The sequence below is a fragment of the Chelmon rostratus genome, chromosome 8, assembly GCF_017976325.1.
Source record: "Chelmon rostratus isolate fCheRos1 chromosome 8, fCheRos1.pri, whole genome shotgun sequence".
Taxonomy (NCBI): Eukaryota; Metazoa; Chordata; class Actinopteri; order Chaetodontiformes; family Chaetodontidae; genus Chelmon; species Chelmon rostratus.
In genome coordinates, this window is record NC_055665.1 from 16705119 (window position 1) to 16723961 (window position 18843).

General features: G+C 40.4%; 1 protein-coding gene across 1 annotated transcript in view; it reads left to right on the forward strand.

The window, feature by feature from the left end:
- The window catches only part of col14a1a (collagen, type XIV, alpha 1a), a 129666-nt gene that overhangs the window by 87743 nt on the left and 23080 nt on the right, over positions 1–18843 (forward strand). The window contains exons 34-39 of the mRNA XM_041941655.1: positions 3992–4150; positions 7219–7296; positions 8162–8248; positions 12377–12430; positions 14719–14814; positions 15419–15472. Coding sequence (XP_041797589.1) covers positions 3992–4150; positions 7219–7296; positions 8162–8248; positions 12377–12430; positions 14719–14814; positions 15419–15472 — 528 coding nt within the window. The remainder of the gene's footprint in view (positions 1–3991; positions 4151–7218; positions 7297–8161; positions 8249–12376; positions 12431–14718; positions 14815–15418; positions 15473–18843) is intronic.

Below are 18843 nucleotides of genomic sequence, written 5' to 3' on the forward strand. Positions count from 1 at the left end.
TTTCTGTTGGAGAACATGACAGTGTTGAGAGAGGGAACAGATGCAGGAGACTGTCTGGCAAGAGGAAGTGTTCGTCTCCGTTTAGACAGGATGACAAGTGAATAAGAGGAATGTCCGTGTGAGTGTGCATGTTTGTGTGTTGGTTATAGAGGGATTACCATATGAAGACGCCTCATGTGAAAGCAGGCATACCTGGCAGGATCTGTCACTGCTCAGTGATGCACACACACACACCCAGACTGAGGGGAACACAGAAAACAGAAACAGGTGATAGAGGGAGAAAGGAGAGCAGAGGAAGAAAGAGGTATGACAGTGAACTTGACACACAGAGAGAAATAGGGACAGAAAAATAAAGAGACAAACGGAGAGACATGCAGAAAGGAGAAGTGAGTTATCTGTAGGATAACTTACATATTGCTCAGAGCCATATTATACTCCAGAAGTGTATGAACAGTTTTTCTGTAACTCCAAAAATGATTAAATGCCTCACATGAAAAATCTTAGAGAGCACTTAAAGTTGTCCTTGTACGCTGTAAAAATGTACACTCAGGAAATAATTTGCACCAGTGATTTTGGAGCTTTCTAGCATAGAGTAGTCCACAATATTTCACAGAGTGAAATTCAAAATTCACCGTTAATTCATTCGCTCATAAATGATTATTAGAAAACTGTTTCTATAAATGTTCGTATCTTCTTGGCAAGAAGAAGAACTGATAATGGGGAAACAGAAGCAAGCAGCTAGGAAGAAATGCATTGTGTCTGTTGGAAGGACTCATCTGGGATGAGTGAAGCCGTGTTTGTTTGTGGAAAGAAGAGGCAGTGTTACACTAAGTGGCTGACAAAGCAGTGCAGTTGTTGGATCAATTCTCCTGACAATTAACAATCTGATGATTAATCACTATCAGTCACTGTCTCTGCAGCTTTTCAAATGTTCTTTCCCAGAAGTTTGTTTTCAGCTGCAGGCCTACAGTACTTATTTGTTATGATAGAGTAAGAAAGTGTGGGAAACTTGTCCAGTTTGTCTGGAAGTACAGTATTACTACCATATACATATAAACAACAGGCATTTATAAATCAGGAGTGTTACATGGGTACAACTTTCTCTCAAAGCAAGAGAGAGTAACCTGAAGCAACACCTGGAATATTTTAGTCGCTACTATTTAAGATAATTGAGTTTGTGGTCTTGAGCATACTGTACATTTCAATACCAAAAAGAGCAGCCTGTTGTTATTGTCAGCCTAAGATTAGATTAGATTAGCCTTTATTGTCTATTTTTATGTTTTGGGCATCTGAGAGAAGCAGTCGACATAGCAGCACACGTGTGCAGTCAAACTTCAGTCAATCACATCCATTCATATATAAAAGCACACTGTGTGCACGCACACGCACAGACACAAATCAAACATGCACGAGTGAGCACGTGCATTTTAAAGTGCAGGTCAGAGACAGCTGAGTCAGCAGACACACTGACAGCCTCATCTTCTTTAACTCACATTATCTCATGCAGCATGTTTAAAAACTGCCATATCCATTTAGAGAGAAAGAGAGAAGAGGGTGAGGGAAGGGGTGGGTTTGGGTGGGTGTGTTTGTCCGCGCACCAATTTTCCAGCTCCATCATTTTATCAGAGATATATTGCATTTTGTGTTTAGAAGTTACCAAGAGGTGAGATAAAATGAAATTGCTCATGCTGCCTCTCCTCTTTCACCTCTCATCTCTATCCCTCTTTATCCATTTCTTTTCAACTGCTTCTTCTTTCATACTTTTTGTTAAGATGGTAATCCTTCGAATACTCTGGTATAAACTACTGTAAAATATCCTTTCAAAACCTCTAGTTTTCACTTGCTAATGACATGAAGTCATTCTGCATTGAGCGATAAATACACCCAGAGCATAACCCGATTAAAAAAGTCCAAGCTATCTAGAACACTTTTCCCTTCACGTTGAGTTTTCCATGTTGTCCAGTTATATTCAGTTCCAGCTTTTGCTATCAAAGTACAACAGAGTTGTTATTCAATTGGCAAGATTCCTACAAAGTCACATTAGAAATATAATGTAGTGCTGTCAGTGGTTTAGAAAATAAAAGTAATTTTTCTTATGTCTGAAAAATGATAAGGAAAGGAATTCTGATAAAGACAAACATAAAACCATCTGCTGACAGAGACGCAAACAAATGAGCTGCTTCATATTAAAGAAAGATACTGTTGATGTGTAAGACAGCAGTCGCATTAGAAAATACAAGATTGTGTGTGTCTGAGAGGCTCATTCATCTTGTGCCGGCAGTAGCATTAGCTGTGGATCCAGCCCGTCATCTGACCCGCCAGCAGCAGTGCAGACTCAAGAACATTATGCTACTGATATTTTGTTGTATTCTGTGACCTCTATTCTCTTCTATCCTCATTTATCGTGGTCAAGGCATTCTTTTCTATGTTGTGTATTTAAAACTGATCCCAATGCCACAACCTGTAAATGTCCATATAACTGGAAATATGGTGGAAGAATATTTCATGTGATGATTTCAAAATGCAAGTCTTCAACAGTAACGAACATTTATTTTTTTATGTTCCCAAATGTTAGTCATTATATGCCTATTATGTTAACTTTATAACAGAACATAGACCACAAAAAGCAGTTGCTCAAAAATAAGCAGCTCATTTTCTGATGCTTGCTACTGTTGGCCAGGTGTTTCAGATTCCATACGGCTCAAGTCTAAGAACAGAGGAATAGTTCAAGTAGTCAATTTTCAGGAATAAACTTCCTCCAGACTGAAACTGAGCCTGAGTCACTGTAGGAGTAAATATAGGAACCAGCCAGCCTGAAGCACAGTTACACACACATGCGCGTGCGCACACACACGCACAGAAAAACGTATACATTTACATACCTTAGACATTTCAGTGCCCTATATTCATTGCCTAACCACTAAATTTAACCTTAACTGAAACCACTAAATGCCACAAAATACCAGGAAAATGGCTGCACCGTAGAGGGTTTTCTTCGTTTTTATATCACGCTTGCGCGCACACACACGTGGGCACACACATGTGGGCACACACACACACACACACACACACATGCACGCCATGCCCAGTGAAGTGTGCAGAACGGGAGGATGAGAACAGAAAGTCATTATAAAACAGCCGTCCAGATGTCAGTCAAGGATTGGGTTCTGACACTCGAATATGAACTTTGTCTAACTCCACATTAGCTTCACATTGTTACTGTGTGTGTGTGTGCGTGCGTGTATAGAGGTGTATGTGCTGCTCACATGCATTCATGTTCCAATGACTTACAGTGCATTTTTATTGAAGGTGTGAAAGAGAGTAATAGTAAAGCTCCCATAATGGTGGAACATGGAGGTGCTGATAGTGTAGTTTATTAGCAGGTTGCAGCCCTTTTTGCTCATTAACCATGTGACCAATTGAATTTCACAGTTCATGGCACTAGCATTGGTTTCCTCTAAGGAAGCAGTTTGAGCTCACATGCACTCTTGACTGGACGGACCAATTACTGTGCTTAGATGCCTCTAGTCTGCATTTACGAAAACCTCACATAAGCAAAGGAACTCATACACACAGTATGTGCACCACCAACAATTGGCCACCTCTTAGGAGGTAGACTAAAGTTTTGTGTTCTGCCTAATCACAGACGCAAGACCTGTGAAAATGCTGCCCTTAAAATGATTTTATAGCTCTGTTTTATAGACTCAGTCTATTCAGTTGTTTGTGTTTATGACTGGTTATACATTTAAGACAATAATTATGGGTAATGCAGACTAAACAATGATTGAGTATTGAGACAAAATTCTTGCTTAAGTACCACAGACAGCCCATCTGTATCTCCTTAACTGTTGCTGTTTTATCTTAATCTCAAGATATTTGGGTCAGAACACATTTTCACATCTTATCTACTCCACAGCTGTTAGATGTAGCTGTACTATGTGAAATACCCCAAGGTCTGTCTTACGCTCCTTATCCTCTTTCTCCCATACAGCTCCATGTAACCATCAGCAAGACATCTGTGAAGGTGGTGTTAGATTGCTCCGTGGTTGGGGAGAAATCCATCAACGCTGCTGGGAACATTACCACCGATGGAGTGGAGATCCTCGGGAGGATGGTTCGGTCCAGAGGCAGACGGGACGTCTCTGCTCCAGTCAGTATGAATTTCTGTCTGCATCGCTGTTAACTGCACTCTTAGTAGAGGGTGATTGGATACATGTTGGGGTTCCCTCTAGTCATGAACATGTGATGGCTGTCCTTCAGACAGGAAGTATCAGAAGGTTATCAAGGCAGTAGAATATGGCAGGGTCGGTAAAATCAGGATCTGTTTCACATATTCATTCAAATAATGAATGAATATGTGAAACAGATCACACACACACACAACAGGCCTGATTGAATGGTGTTAACCACTGAAAGAATAAAGGGAGTTCTACTTTAATCAAGTGATAATCATTTGGCTGATATAATTGTCCCTTGCACATTGATTGCAATGATCAATCAGCAAGGTGTGTGTGTGTGTGTGTTTGTGCGTGCGTGCGTGCGTGTGTGTGTGTGTGTGTGTGTGTGTGTGTGTGTGTGTGTGTGTGAACAATTATGGCCTATAAAATGGCAACCATTAATATCCAAAACCATCAGTGAGTCACTCAGTGGGAGTTCATTTTATATAGTGCAAGTGAAAATGCACAAAGTGCTTTACATAAAACGTTTGGCACACACAGGCAAGGAAGAAGGTGAGATATCCTGTGCGCTGCTATTAGCAAATGTATACTTCTTAGCTGTTCCAAAGAAAATGATGTGTTAAGAGGTTTTTATGAAGGAAAATTAATAAAATGTGACATTTTCTCCACTTACCACCAGATTGCCATTTACTGTCCATTAAAGAGGATTGTTGTTGATTCAAATATATGTTAGGTCTGTCATGTGCAGAAAGTCATGTGTCCTGCAGGGAAATCGACTGTATGGAGCTCCAGCTCCAGCTTACATTAACTGCGTGAGGCTGGGGCTGGGTTGAATGCTCAGTGAGTTTGGGTCAGGTTCGATTTCTACTGTCTTGGACTCTGATCGGGTTCGGGCAGAAACATGCAGCCCAAGCCACACTGTAGTTTGTGCTTTCAGTAGAGTAGAGAGTTGAGTAAAGCTTTATGTCCCCGTGGAGCAATTTGGCTTGCAGACAGCAGCAAATGGTAGATATAACAGGGCAGACAACAACGATCCACTGAAGGAAACTGAGATGGTTCTCCTATCTCAGAAGGAGACAAACCATTTAGGTGGGGAGCCTGAAATGCCCAACCAGTGCTCCAGGCACTCTTGGTCTGTGGAGTCAAAGGCAGCACTGGGATCTTTAATATTAATGTTGTCCACAATCTTTAGCATCTGCAGACAACAGCAGGTCTATAATTATTTCGATCAGTTAGGTGAGGATTTTTGATGAGTGTCTGCATGAAGGCATGTTTAAAAAAACTTGGTACTTGACTGGAATCAAGAGAGCTACTGATAATGGAGGGACCTACGATGTCAGATCCCTCTTTCAGGACCCAGCAAAGAATAGGGTCGTGGTTAAGAGTTTGAAGTTAGAGGCAACTTGGCTCAGTTGAGAGAGGAAGATGTGTATCATTTATTTAGGGAGGAAATTACTACATGACACCATTGGAACATGCAAGAGCTTGGATAGCAAATATTTTGCTGACAATGAGAAGAAGAGAAAAGAAAAGGGAAAAGGGGCACCGTATCACATCTAGTCACAGGCCAAATCACATTTGTTTAAAAAGCCAACAGCAGAAGGAATGGAAGAACTAGTGTATCTGTTTGCACCTCCAGGGTGGTAGAACCCTAGCAGTTGTCCAAAAGTGAACTCTTAACTCTTACTTTGTTTCAGGCTCCACAACAAGCAGCATTTATTATCTAGAGACTCTTAAATTGGGAGTGTTGTTCCTATTCATAATGACAGCTGAGCCTGTGGATATTCAGGTCATGAGTTCCTTTAGGGACTTACAAAAGTGACAGTATATCAGCATGAATAAATGAAATCACATAATGACAAGTGTGACATTTCTCTCAAAGTTTCAATCAGCCAGCCCAGCATTTTTGTGAATCTGGGTCAAAAGCCCCCCAAACTGATCACAGTAAGGCTGTATCTTTTGAGTCTCAATGTTAGCTCCAGTTTGACTGAGACTGGCCGGCTCTTTTAAGTCCAAGACCTCCTGTGGTGCTGTAATAGAGGCACTATAATTACTAGGATAAGACTGTTCCGCACGAGCTGCAGGGCAGGCCTTACTTTTTAGTAATTAAAAACATTTGAGTCAAATTTAAATTTATTGTCATACCTTCTTCTATTAAATTGGACTATTGATGGTATTTTGCATATGACATTTGACAGAGATGAGTGGTCTGGCTGCTTTAAACCCATCAGGGCTCTCCTGAAATAATACATTGGACACTATGTAAACATTAACCATGTATAAAACCTTTCCAAATTAGGTACAATATTTCCATATAAAAGACTTCTGTTTCGAAAAGTAATGAAGATTGTAATTGTGTGACTATAGCAGAGAGAAAAATGAACAGTTATCGCCCTGTTTTCCATTAAGAATCTCATCCAAGTCTGCACTCTGTGTTTGTGTCTGTATGTGTTTATATTCTGAGATAAAACAGTTTCACGGTCATTAAGTCAAAGTGGGGGTTTTCCATAGTTTAAAGTTGCGTCTGTGATATATATATACATGTAGTTAGTTTGATATAGCTCTTTGTTGAAGCTCAGGGTGATGAAACATAGAAATGTAGATACAAGAAACAGCCCTTCTAATGAAATAAACAGTATATGTCAGCCGGCTGTTTCTTCAGTCCTGATGATAAACTTTAGAAATGACTCAGACACAAGCCCATAACCTAATTTATAGCCTGGGCTATAGTTTAAGGCTAGTAGAGCCTCCAGACGTCAGCCAGACTTCATGAATCTATCTCCCAACACTTTTCAGCTCCTCATTTGAGCTTGTGAGCAGCCAAACTGTCTCTGGTCTTGCTTTTTATCAACACAGAAACACCACAAAACCACACCATTACAAAATACCAGGCTTGATATATTCCATTTGTAATGTTGCCTCTGTTTCACTTCTGCATTTTGAAATGTGTTAACTGATAATATCGTAATTGCAGTACTGATGGAATTGGTTTGTGTGTTTGATTAAGTGTAAGCGTACTCATGCGTGTGTGTGTTTACAGTTCCAGCTCCAGATGTTTGACATCATCTGCAGCACATCCTGGGCCAGCAGAGATAAGTGCTGCGAGCTGCCAGCATTGGTAAGAAACTAACACATGCATATACTCTCTGACACACACATGTTCTCACTCTTTGATACATACTTTTCTTCCTCTCTGGTGTGAATGTGCAGTAGCTAGGGCTCTGACTTTTACAGCCTTGGATAATTAGAGTGATGATTGTAATTACAATGGAATTGAGTTATGATGAAACCAGAACGATAAAATCAGAATTAAAGCACAAATTACTTGGAATCTCTGAATGGCTGTTAGCACTGGCAAAGAATTGCCACTGCTAATAGTTCCTGCAGTCAAGGGGGTGATTTCATTTATGTGATAGACATGCACCTAATGAGCACCTCAAGAATGACCAATTTTGTCTTTGTCGCACGTGCAGCCCTGATTTGTTTTCCAATGATTGCATTCTGTTTTTATTTACACTTTGCACAGCGTCACAACTCTTTTGAAATCGGGGTTGTATACAAGTCAAGTCTGAGCATGCCTGTAAAACCAATCCGATGGAATACAAGAAAGTGATATTTTTTGTGATACTTATAATATTTAGCTTTTGTTTGACAGAAAGGTCAGAAAAAATTAGATTCAACACATACATCAGGGCACAGTATGTGAGAAATAACTGTTGTTTTGATAAAGTAGTGTATCAGTAGTCAAGGGGACCAAGCAAACACAAATTGTTTTGTACCACAAGTTTAATACCTCAAGCAGCTTAGACAGATGGGAGTCAAAGACCTGATCCAGAGACCTGAGACAAGTTGGAGAGCGATGATCATTTTTTACTCTTGTTATCTTGCTTGCTGGCAGGCTCCAGGTATACGTGGGTGAAGTTTTCTTGCCTGAATGCAGACAAAGTGCACTGGACACTCATTGTATTTGTGTGTGTTTTCAGAGGGTTGAGGAGCAGTGCCCTTCCATGCCTCATGCATGTACCTGCTCCCAGGACAGCAAAGGACCTCCAGGACCTTCCGGGCCCCCTGTAAGAGCTCACTGATTCTTACATTCCATCATTTATTCTTTAGTTTAATTGCTTTCCCAGACTTTTGTGCTCAATCCGGTATGAGGAAGCATCTTTTTTACTGTATTTCCGACTTTTACTTATGTGTCTTTTCCACAGACCTGCTTTTTTTGTTTTTCCCCTCTGTCTCTTTTATATACTGTTTATTAACATTATTTATCTTCTCCTCTAAAATCAGTTTTCACTCTTTCACTTGGCTATCTAGACCCTCATTATAAAGTTTGTATTTATTCCCCCAAAAAAGTGTTTGGACCCTTAATAATGGGCACTGCTGGTATATTTCAAGCAGCCACTCTGACAGCTAAGTAAAGAAAGGTAATTTCCTGCTGTGGAATTTACAATTGAGGGTTAAGAAAAGAAATCAGTGTAATCTAGCTCAATTTAATGATTAAATTCTTCCCTCAAGCGGCAAATCGAGGTAAACTGTTCCACAAACATAAAAACTACCATACACACACACAAACACAATGTAAGATACTAAATATGTTAGTGTTATGATTTTTTGCTAAGTTGAAAGACACAAAATTGTGTTTATCACTCTATACACAAAATATTTTGTATCATACACATTTACTCTCTTGATAGTTATATCCAATTACAGTTTTTCTTAAAGTTGATGTTTTTCAAAGAGACCTGTGAAATGCAGACCTACAAATCTTTTCGTTGAAGTCGCAGTGTGTTAGAGAGAGAAGCTTGTGCAGGAACTGTATTCCTGTCACGCAGCAGCAGGTAAAACCTGATAGAGGCTGAGAGATGAGAGCCAGTAAATGAGCTCATTTACAGCCTGAGACTTTTGTCTAAATTCTCTCTGCTTTTTCTCTTTCTTCTTTCTCTCTCTATCTCACGGTACGTTTTTCATTCCCCCTCCGCCCATCTCTGTATCTCTTTCCTTTTCTCTTTCTTTGTCTCCACTCTTTGGTGCTGAGGGCATCAGGGTTGTGTGGATCAACACCGGTATATTTGAGAAAGTAATTATATGGCTATTCCATTTATCACAGCCGATTACAATCCCCCTAGTTTTCATCCCTGTCCGACGAGCCAAATCCACTTCCTCATCTGTGGGGTTATGCCCACAGGCCACAGCCCTCCTTTCCTGTTTTCTACGTCTCTTTGTTTTTGTCTCTGTCCATCTTTAACTTTCAACATTTCATCCTTACACCAGAAACATATACTATAGGCAGATGTCAGCTAAACCATGAAAAATGTTTCAACCAAACCTTCACGTATATCCACTATAAGATTAGAAGATTTTTTCTCTCTCTCTCCATTTACTTTCGCCTCCATCGCTTTTCTCCTTTTTTTTCTTGAATTCTCTCTCTCCAAACCAGAGATCAATAGCAGTGCTGTATAGCTTTCAATCTTTCATTGTCTTTCTGTTTCTTCTTTTCGCCCTTTTCTCGTTTACCTCCACTTCATCCACACGCCTGAGGCTCTTCTTCTCTCTCTTTCTCTCTCTCTTTTTTTTATCACTTAATGCCTCTCCGTGCCTTCGTCTGTCTCTATATCTGTGCCTGTTTCTCTCTCCAGCAATGAATGGGCTTCGTAAATCACATTTTAACTGTGGCATATGGGCATAGATGAATGTTTTAATGGAGAAATCATAGCCACTTTCCTCCTGAAACTGCCACACTACAGTCAGTGGGATTTTGAGGAAGGGAGAAAAGGCAGTGCCTCTCCCCCTGTTAACACAGTTGTTGTTAACACAATGAATGTATTGTATCCCCTGTGGAAGACAAGCATCCTACAGACAGGAAAACTTTTTAAAATCCTAACAGACTGTGAAACATAGAGTTTCACTGCAAACAATGTTTTGTTGTGCTGCTGTGACTCTGCTCAGGAGTGTGAAGAAAGCTAAATGAATACCTGGATCTATGGGGATACCTGATGCATCGTCTAAACACGCAAAAACTGCCAGGAAAAGAGGAAGAGGAAAGACAATGAGCAAACAGCAAAGAATTATTTTAAAAAAAAATCCTGTTAAAACTAATGAAGTAAAATGCTTGGTATTGAACAGAATATACATACTCTTGTCTATAATAAATCTACACAGAGTTAGTATTTTGGCAGTCTGATTTATGATTGCTCTGCACTTGCTGCCATCATTCGACAAACTGTGCTTTTCTTCCTAAAAGTAATTTCCTTGTTTGTGTTCGCTGTCAGACACACGTATGCCTTTTCCTGTCTCGCACAGCAGCAGGCCTCTTCAGCTCTGTAAATCTTTGAGTCATGATTGAAATAATATTGATTGCCCCAACTGAATTCCAATCTTTACTGCCTGATTCGGCAGAGACCCAGCTCAATGCCAAACATCAGTCAGCAATCAATCTGACATTAAGGAAAACATGCGCTGCCTGCCATCTCCGTTTGTTAAAATTGAATTGTGCCCATGCTGTTTGAGATCCAAGTGTTGTTTAAAAAATGTAAATTTGCCGTCGGCATCAAATTGCTCTGTTGATAATAGTGGTGGTGAACTTTTTTCTATCACCATTAAAGGTCCATGAAAAATCCAAACACAATTATTTGCACTGTAGCTGTTGGAAGCTAATTTCAGTTTCTCTGCAGGTTTTTGCTTGACCTCAGACAAGTCATGGGCTCACATTGTTTGCGAAAATCCATTAAGAGACAAATTGCTGAATTAATGAACATAATCAATCATTTTAAATAACACATGTATTTTTTCAAACATGAATTTACAATAGCACAATTGTTTCATTTTAAGTACATTTAAAGTACCGCAGTTGCATTCCTTTGCCAAAGTTAAATGTTGTCTCCTCGCTGCCAAAAGGAGAATTTAAAGGATGAGTTTGACCTTTTATAAGTCTACCTTAGTTCACTTCTCTCATACCGTACATATTTGAGAGAGTTATTGGTTGCTGTAGTCCTTCCTCCTCTCCATGCTGGCCGTTAAACCATCCTTTCCCAGCACCACTCCACTGTTGATGGACGCTGAAGGGGGATAAAATCCACTCTTTGTTTGCGACAATGCATTTCAGTTCAGCTGAAGCTTATATAAGGCTTCAGTATTCTGAGTCCTGGCTGTCACCTGTACGTTTATTGTGGGCAACAAACCTTTGTCCCTCTAACACAAACCATTCCTCCACAGGAAGGAAGCACTGTCCAGGAAAATACGAAGAGGGAATTTTGTACTAAAAAGTCAAAGATACCTTCTTGACTTGCCTGACTCAGACAGCTGAAGCCTCATGATGGCTTTGGCTGAACTTTATAGAACATTGTAGCACAGAAAGAGAAGGGCAGATTTTCCCAACCTCTCCTTTAATAGTATGCGTGGTGGCAGATGTGGAAACAGGCCTCCTATACATAATGTTTAGCTGCCTAACAAATTCATGTTTGTAATAAATACCGATACATGTTCTCTTTAAAGAGATATACATCAGTCAGTGCAGCAGATTCTCTCTGTAAGCTGTTTAAATAGGTCTTGTAAAACAGCAGGATTGAGGTACTCCTGACAAACTTGTCATTGGTTATCTAATAAGATGTAGAACCTAATATAGAGACTGGTAGAAAGAAGCATATGATGATTCCATTAGGACCGACCTCTTGCTTTCACCACATCTGTGTGTCTCCTCTCATATTCCTCCCCTGTCTTGCAACCATCCCTCCTGTTCCCTCTGGCTAATTTCTGTAGGAACTACCTAGTCCCCCCCCCTCGTTCCCAAGGGAGACCTATTTAAGCAAACACAGGAAGAGGATGTATCCCAAATCGGCCAATGATTAGCAGATGTGTGTAGTTTGTCCCCGGATAAACCTTGGGGCTACAGGGGTCAGCCCAAGGTTTATAGCTCCAGACTCCTGCTGTTACTTGCAGATGCAGCGTAATGAAGTGCTGAGCTCAGAGGGACAGTTTACAGCACAGAACAGTATTGGCTTCTGTCCATCAAATTCATAATCCATTCATATCAAAGAACCGTGCACTTCCAGTTTTATTGGATTTTTAAAATTGAACTGAGTCTGATGGATACGTGTTATTGCAGAGGTGTGTTTCTTAGTAATTACTCTCTTTGAAGGCGCGCAGTTTGCAAACACTGATTATGTGCTATTTTTACGGTGTGTGTTTGGTTTGTGTTTCAGGGCGGCCCAGGCATAAGGGGAGCCAGAGGAGACAGAGGAGAGCCAGGAGTGACGGTCCGTAAAATGCACTTGATTTCAGACACCGTTTATTCCTCATCAAAACCTTCAGAGCATAAGAAGTCTCAAACAGTGTCTATCTGGCATCTTTCATGTGGTTGATTCACTTGCTCCCAACTGGGAAAGAAGAAGCACCCCAGTACTTAACAGTCATGAGCTGGTCGGACTGGATGGTGTTTAGCCGGGACCGGAAATATCATGGGCATGGGTGTAAGCATACACTGCAGGAGTTAGCATAATTTCCATAGTTTTATGGATGAATAAATTGACCTTGAACATTGAAAAATCTGTATTTCTTGAATGAGAGCTTAATCCAACCCCCCTCTCTCAAACTGATGATGTCACGTTCAATCTGATTGAACCCTACGTGAGGTGAAAGAGGCGGGGTCAGTTTGCACCTCACCCGCCCTGCCCTAACAAGACGAGGCAAGATTCTAATTTGTAATACATTTTACTCATAATCAGAACAGGCTGGTCCATACCTCTGCCTTCAGGGACTTAACACCTCCCTTCCTGATTAGAAGATAAAGAGAAAGAAATTAAGCATGTGCAGTAATGCCCCCGACTCACAAACTGAGAGCCTGCTCAACAGCAGCCCACTCAATCCTCCAGACGAGATGTGAAGCACCCTTGGGCTGAGTGGTCATTTTGGAAAAGCCTTTATCAGACTTGGCCTTGGTCTTAAAGCAGGCTCTTATCGTCGCTGTTACTATCCTGTCTTTAACAGACACAGTTCCAACAAATTCTGTCCTGGACTATTAATGAATGATTTACTGTAGAGTTTGCATCTGCTTTAGTTTTGCTATGGCATTCTCTTCCAGACTGTTACAAACCATACAGCTGTGGCAGTCAGTACAAGGGCTTACGCTGTTGAAAGTTTCTCAATACCAATACCCAGTCCCCATGATTGTAATTGAAACTCAGATATAGAGAAACGTGTTTTGAAGATTTTGTTCTTTGAAAGAGGCAGCGGGGGTTCTGCCACGCAGGGCTGTCAGTCAGTAAAACAAGGTTGATTATCTCAACCATATGTCTCACTCTGACTTTTTGATTGACAGCGTATCGAGTGCAGTCCGTGCAGTGGCCCACCCAGAACTTGCTAGAAATTCCCAAGAATGAAACCAAGACGGGATCGAACTCATGCGAGTCTTTTTCAATAAAGCCCATGTGTGTTATATTTGATGGATGTAATTGTGTTAGTTTTGGTGTGAGATGTGGTTTCCCGTCCTGCTGGCACACACTTGCTGTACAGTACACAGTTCTATATAAATACATGCCTGGCAGATCACTCTTCAGCAGCATTTTTACCTCTGCAGCTGCAGCCAAGTTTATTTGAATAGCTGGATTATTCTGCTGTATACCAGCTCCTCCATGAATCCTTATTCAGTCTTATTCACCAGTTCGGCACCGATAAATAGGAAAAAAAAATGTGTACTTATTAAAATAAGCCTTCAAGTTATTTAAATATCAGTCATCTACAAATGGATTCATCTCTTCTGGTGTTTTGGCACCACATTTAATTGACATTTATCATTTAGTTAAACATGAAATAACACATTTCAGTACTCCATTTGAGTATATCTGATCCAAAGTTTCTTTTGATTGTTTGCATGGATAGGAAAGACGGGAAGCCGGTAACTGTAAGGTTGAACAGTAAAACGATATATACAGCCAGAGTGAAGATTACTTTGGCTACTGCTGCTACTGAGCCGACAAGCTACGAATGCTGAGAATCAGTGCCGGTTTGCAGGAATTCCACTTTTCTGATTCCTTCTGCAGGAACTCTGACTGCAGCTTGTACACATACATCAAATAAGTCATCACACTGGCACAACCTGATTGTAGAGGGATAGAGGAGTGTCTAAATCTGGTTCCTGTAGTAGATGTCATAATAGAAGCAGCCAATGGTGTCATGTACTGTACATCTAATTTGTGTAGATGTCACATTTTCTAGCTCTCGGTATGTCATTTGAGGTGCTACTTAAGTTCCACGTAGCTGTTACTGAAGAGTAGATGGATTAAGGATTTGTACAGTGGTTAAAATGCATTAGATGCATTTCCAGCAGCTCAAAAGACTCCTCACTAAATGATCTGCCGTGCTGACAAAACCTTCTCACATTCAGGTCCATTTAGTAACTGTTCTGGAGTTTTTGATCCCATCACATGATCCTCATTCTTTTTCAGTTGTCATTGAATTAAAGATGTCATTTCTGGTTCCATGTTGATTAAAGATGTCAGTTCAAATTAACTTTGAAATACTGAATTCCATTGTGTTGTGTTCAAAGGGACCTCAAGGGCCAGTGGGAGAGATTGGCCCTCCTGGACCCTCTGGACCACCTGGTCCTCAGGGACCCAGTGGTCTCTCCATTCAGGGACCCCCGGTAAGACTTTGATTTGTGTGTGTTTGTGTGTGCATATGGAAAGGCAGCATAATGTCATATTTTCAAGAGTGCTGCACCACATCTTGGAAATTTCCATAATTACTTGATAATTTCAACATTAAAATACTGTAAGCATAATTTAGCTCTTTAAGTGCTGTTTAACTCTCCCTCTCAAAATAATCAACTGTGGGTCTAATGTTTAGCTGAAATGTATTGGATAAAATGTTTTAGAAATTAAACTGGTAAGGAGCAAAAATCACTGCTACATTAGATTACAATGGAAGCATAGTCACAAAAAGTGTGCTGTTTGCTATTTCATCCCCGCCTGTCTCCACTAAGGTCACAAACTGCGTGCAATTAGAAACCGACTTAGTATTGAGCTGTCAACCACCTGCTGCTATAAACTGACAAATGTTGACGTATGCCTCAAATAGACTTCCAGACACTTGAAGGATCTTGTCCAAAGCATGCTGAAGCTGTTCCGGGGACTTGTGGTGGCACAGCATCTTATTAAGACAACTGATGTTGTTTTTTCCAGTCCTTTGGTAGCTATTGGTGTGACCCCTGGTCCAACTGAGATCTAATGTCATGGTTTGCTTTACAGGGTGCGGCTGGAGAGAAGGGAGAGAGAGGAGCAATTGGTCCAGCTGGACAAATGGTAAGGCAACATATCCCAACAAATGGACATTACAGGTAGATACAGACGTGAAGTGTGTGTTAGGGGTGTTGATATGATTCCCAGCATCACGAAGGAGAACCCAGAGGGGCAACTATTTTCCAATCTGCCTGATGTGCAGTGATTTCCCCCTGTGTTTTTGTAAGGGAAGTATTTGGTTATAACAAACCCAGCTCTGCGTGCGTGTGTGTGTATGTCTGTGTGCACGTGCACGTACGTGCGTAGGCGGGTGTGTGTGCGTGAGAGCGAGAGATAGACTATGTTTATAAATTGTTCTTCTGTGTATGTGTGTGTGGAGAATACAAATGAGTCTTACAGCCATTATCACTGAGGTGACATAGACCCTGCAGGCTCACAGAAATTAGACTTGTTGCCCTATGAAGGCATATTTCTGTAACTTGAACTCATTTTTCATTGTCATTTGACACTTCTCTAGTGCCTTATATTACACAATACACACACACACACACACACACACACACACACACATATATATTAGATTAGACTAGATGTACTACATTTTGAGGTGGACAAAGTGTGGAAATGTAAAAACGTTGTTATTAAGGCCATATTACATAGTCTTAGTAATTTTTCTTTTATGTATTATTCCATCAACCTGCCCAGGGACTACAGGTGGAAATTAGCAATTTGCTATAACCTGGCACAATGCATATTCTCTTGTTGTACAGGATTAATGTTTTATTGTGCGCTGTCCCTGTTTAAATAAATAAATTGCATTACATTACATTGCAAGGATTAAAACTGCTGCAGCTAGCTGGGCGTCAGACATATACGTTTGTTTGTTGGCTTGTTTATAAATAATGAATATGTGTGGGTGCCGTAGAATGACAGATTCATTCATTTATTCATTTGCACTGTCCTAAAGGCAGAGAGCAGAATCAACAATACAGAAGCAGTACAGTTAAGAATAAAGGTTTGGGCATTTTCAGTATGGCAGACAGAAAGCTGCTTTCAGGCTAATTATTTTGCCCAAAAAAATCCTTTCCATAGCCCCTACATATAATACCTAAAACATGGACAAAACAAACAAAACTGTACTATGACTCTGGGTAATCTTCAGGAAAAGCAAGAGGGAGTATCTACAAACAGAATATGTACTTTCATCTTTCTCTTCCATTTTAAAATTTTATTTATGATAATAAACTTAAATGTTCATAATTTATAGGGATTCAATCTGTCTATCCAATTTTCCTAATTCCTTTAAATATGTGCTTTAAAAGTAACTTAACCAAACCTATTACTATGAATTAAGTCCAAGTGAAAAGCTGGGATGGCAGTTAATGATACTCTATTAAGTCACTCTCATTAGCTTTAGCTGGGGGGGTTGTCCGTTGTAATTGGATTTAGCTACTGCCTCTTGGAAATTAACAAACTGAATTACCAAGATGTCACCTCATCAAAATAATATTTATTCAAAGATGACATCTATGGAAAAATCAGTAAGTAGGCCTAAATTTAGCTACAGTTTAAGCGAGGCTAGGCTGTTATGGCTATCTCAACAGCTCAAGTGCAACAAAGGCTGAAATTCAACATATTAGGGCTTGATAGTTTTTTGTCTGTTAAGAAAGATACTGGATAGTCATAGGCTATTTGAAACCAAATATGTAGTTATTGATTTTGGTTTTGTATTACTGTGCATCACAGTTGTAATTATCCAAAGAAAACAGAAATGTTTTCGACTGCACTTCTTTTTCTTTTTGTTTTCCTGTTTGTCGTCATGGTGAGGTCCTGTGAATTTTTACATGCAGCTAAAATGTTGTATGGGGTCATGTCTGTGTGAACGGTGTTTGCGACAGCTTGGATTTGTTGTACTTTTATGAAAGTGTGAGAATCCAGGGGCGAGTGGAGAAATGGGGAATATGAAGATAAAGCTTTTAGTAGCACTTTGTGTGTGTGTGTGTGTGTGTGTGTGTGTGTGTGTGTGTGTGTGTGTGTGTGTGTGTGTGTGTGTGTGCACGCATGTGTACATACGTGTGTGCGTGGGCTGTTTTGTTGCTGGCACGCACGTGTATGTGGAGACAGACACAGAGCTGTCTTAATGGAATCATCGAGATGTGAATTATCATTACCAGTGTCTCCATTATTGGGCAGTGAACCAATCAGAGGTAATACTGAATTCATTTACTGGTGCTCTACTGGGAGCCCTGGACATCTGCAAGGACAGAGTCAATGTTCTTGTAACTGTGAACCAGGAGAAACATGTGCTTATAATTGTGCTGACAGACATTTAATTCTGCAGGGATTTTTTAATACATATCTGTGAAAACATCTCTCTTGACACGTTGCACTGCTTGCAAAACACACTTTTTCCTGTAACAAACAGTAGCTCTGCTCTGCCTCATGACGCACACCCTCGCATCTGTTAGTTATTCTGCTAAATTACACATCTGCTTGGGCTGAAGTTGGGTAGAGCTAGGAATGCTGGAAATTATGTAACATCAACCCACCAATTTCTGCAAGCTGTCCCACCTTTACAGGTGCAACAAGAGGGTCAGTCAAGCTCAGTCTACACACACACACACACACACACAGAGAGAGAGAGAGAGAGAGAGACCTGATAAGAGATCTAATCAGGCTAATTAAGTGAAAACGCATATGAAGGTGTCCCATGTTTTGGGCCTTGAATCTGTACTGCTCTATGCCCAGTAGGCTGGTGATTTACAAATTAAAGGCATCATTGAGGCAACATAACAAGATGTGATGATGTAAAAAAGCTATAGCAGTTCACAGGGGGCTAGATGACGCACAGCAAAAGTCATTTTACTATGAATTGTTAATGTTCATTATAGTGATTTATTGCGGTGTGGACTAGTAAAGGATAGATCTGTGAAGACTGTATCTCATAGGCAGTCTAGTTTTTAACCGCACTAGCACATGAAATAAGCCTCTGTTTTACTGTCTTGGCCCATTAGCTCATTATCACCACATTTGGTCATCAAAATGTCTTTTAGTGCTTAAATCAAGTGTGCGAAAACACATATTGTGCACACGTTTCTGTTAAGCATACAACTTTGTTGTGAGTTGTTGTAGATGTAGGACATTTATTTCGCTGAATTTACTTTATTCAAATCGTTAGTGGACAATGTGGGAGCCAACATCTCTTGCCGCTCCCTCTCAGTCACTCACTGAGTCAAAATAGATCCTGATGCAGCACTGTCTGACTGTTGCAGAGATGTGCAGGTCTTTCCAGCAAATACACCTGCTTTCATCAAGCTTATGCACCGGGATAGTCTCCTTGGCTAGTTTTGTCTGTGTTGTCTGATGACCAGGATGAATGAAATAAGATGGTGGATTTTGTTATGGCTCTGAGCTCAGATTCAGTAGAGGATGTC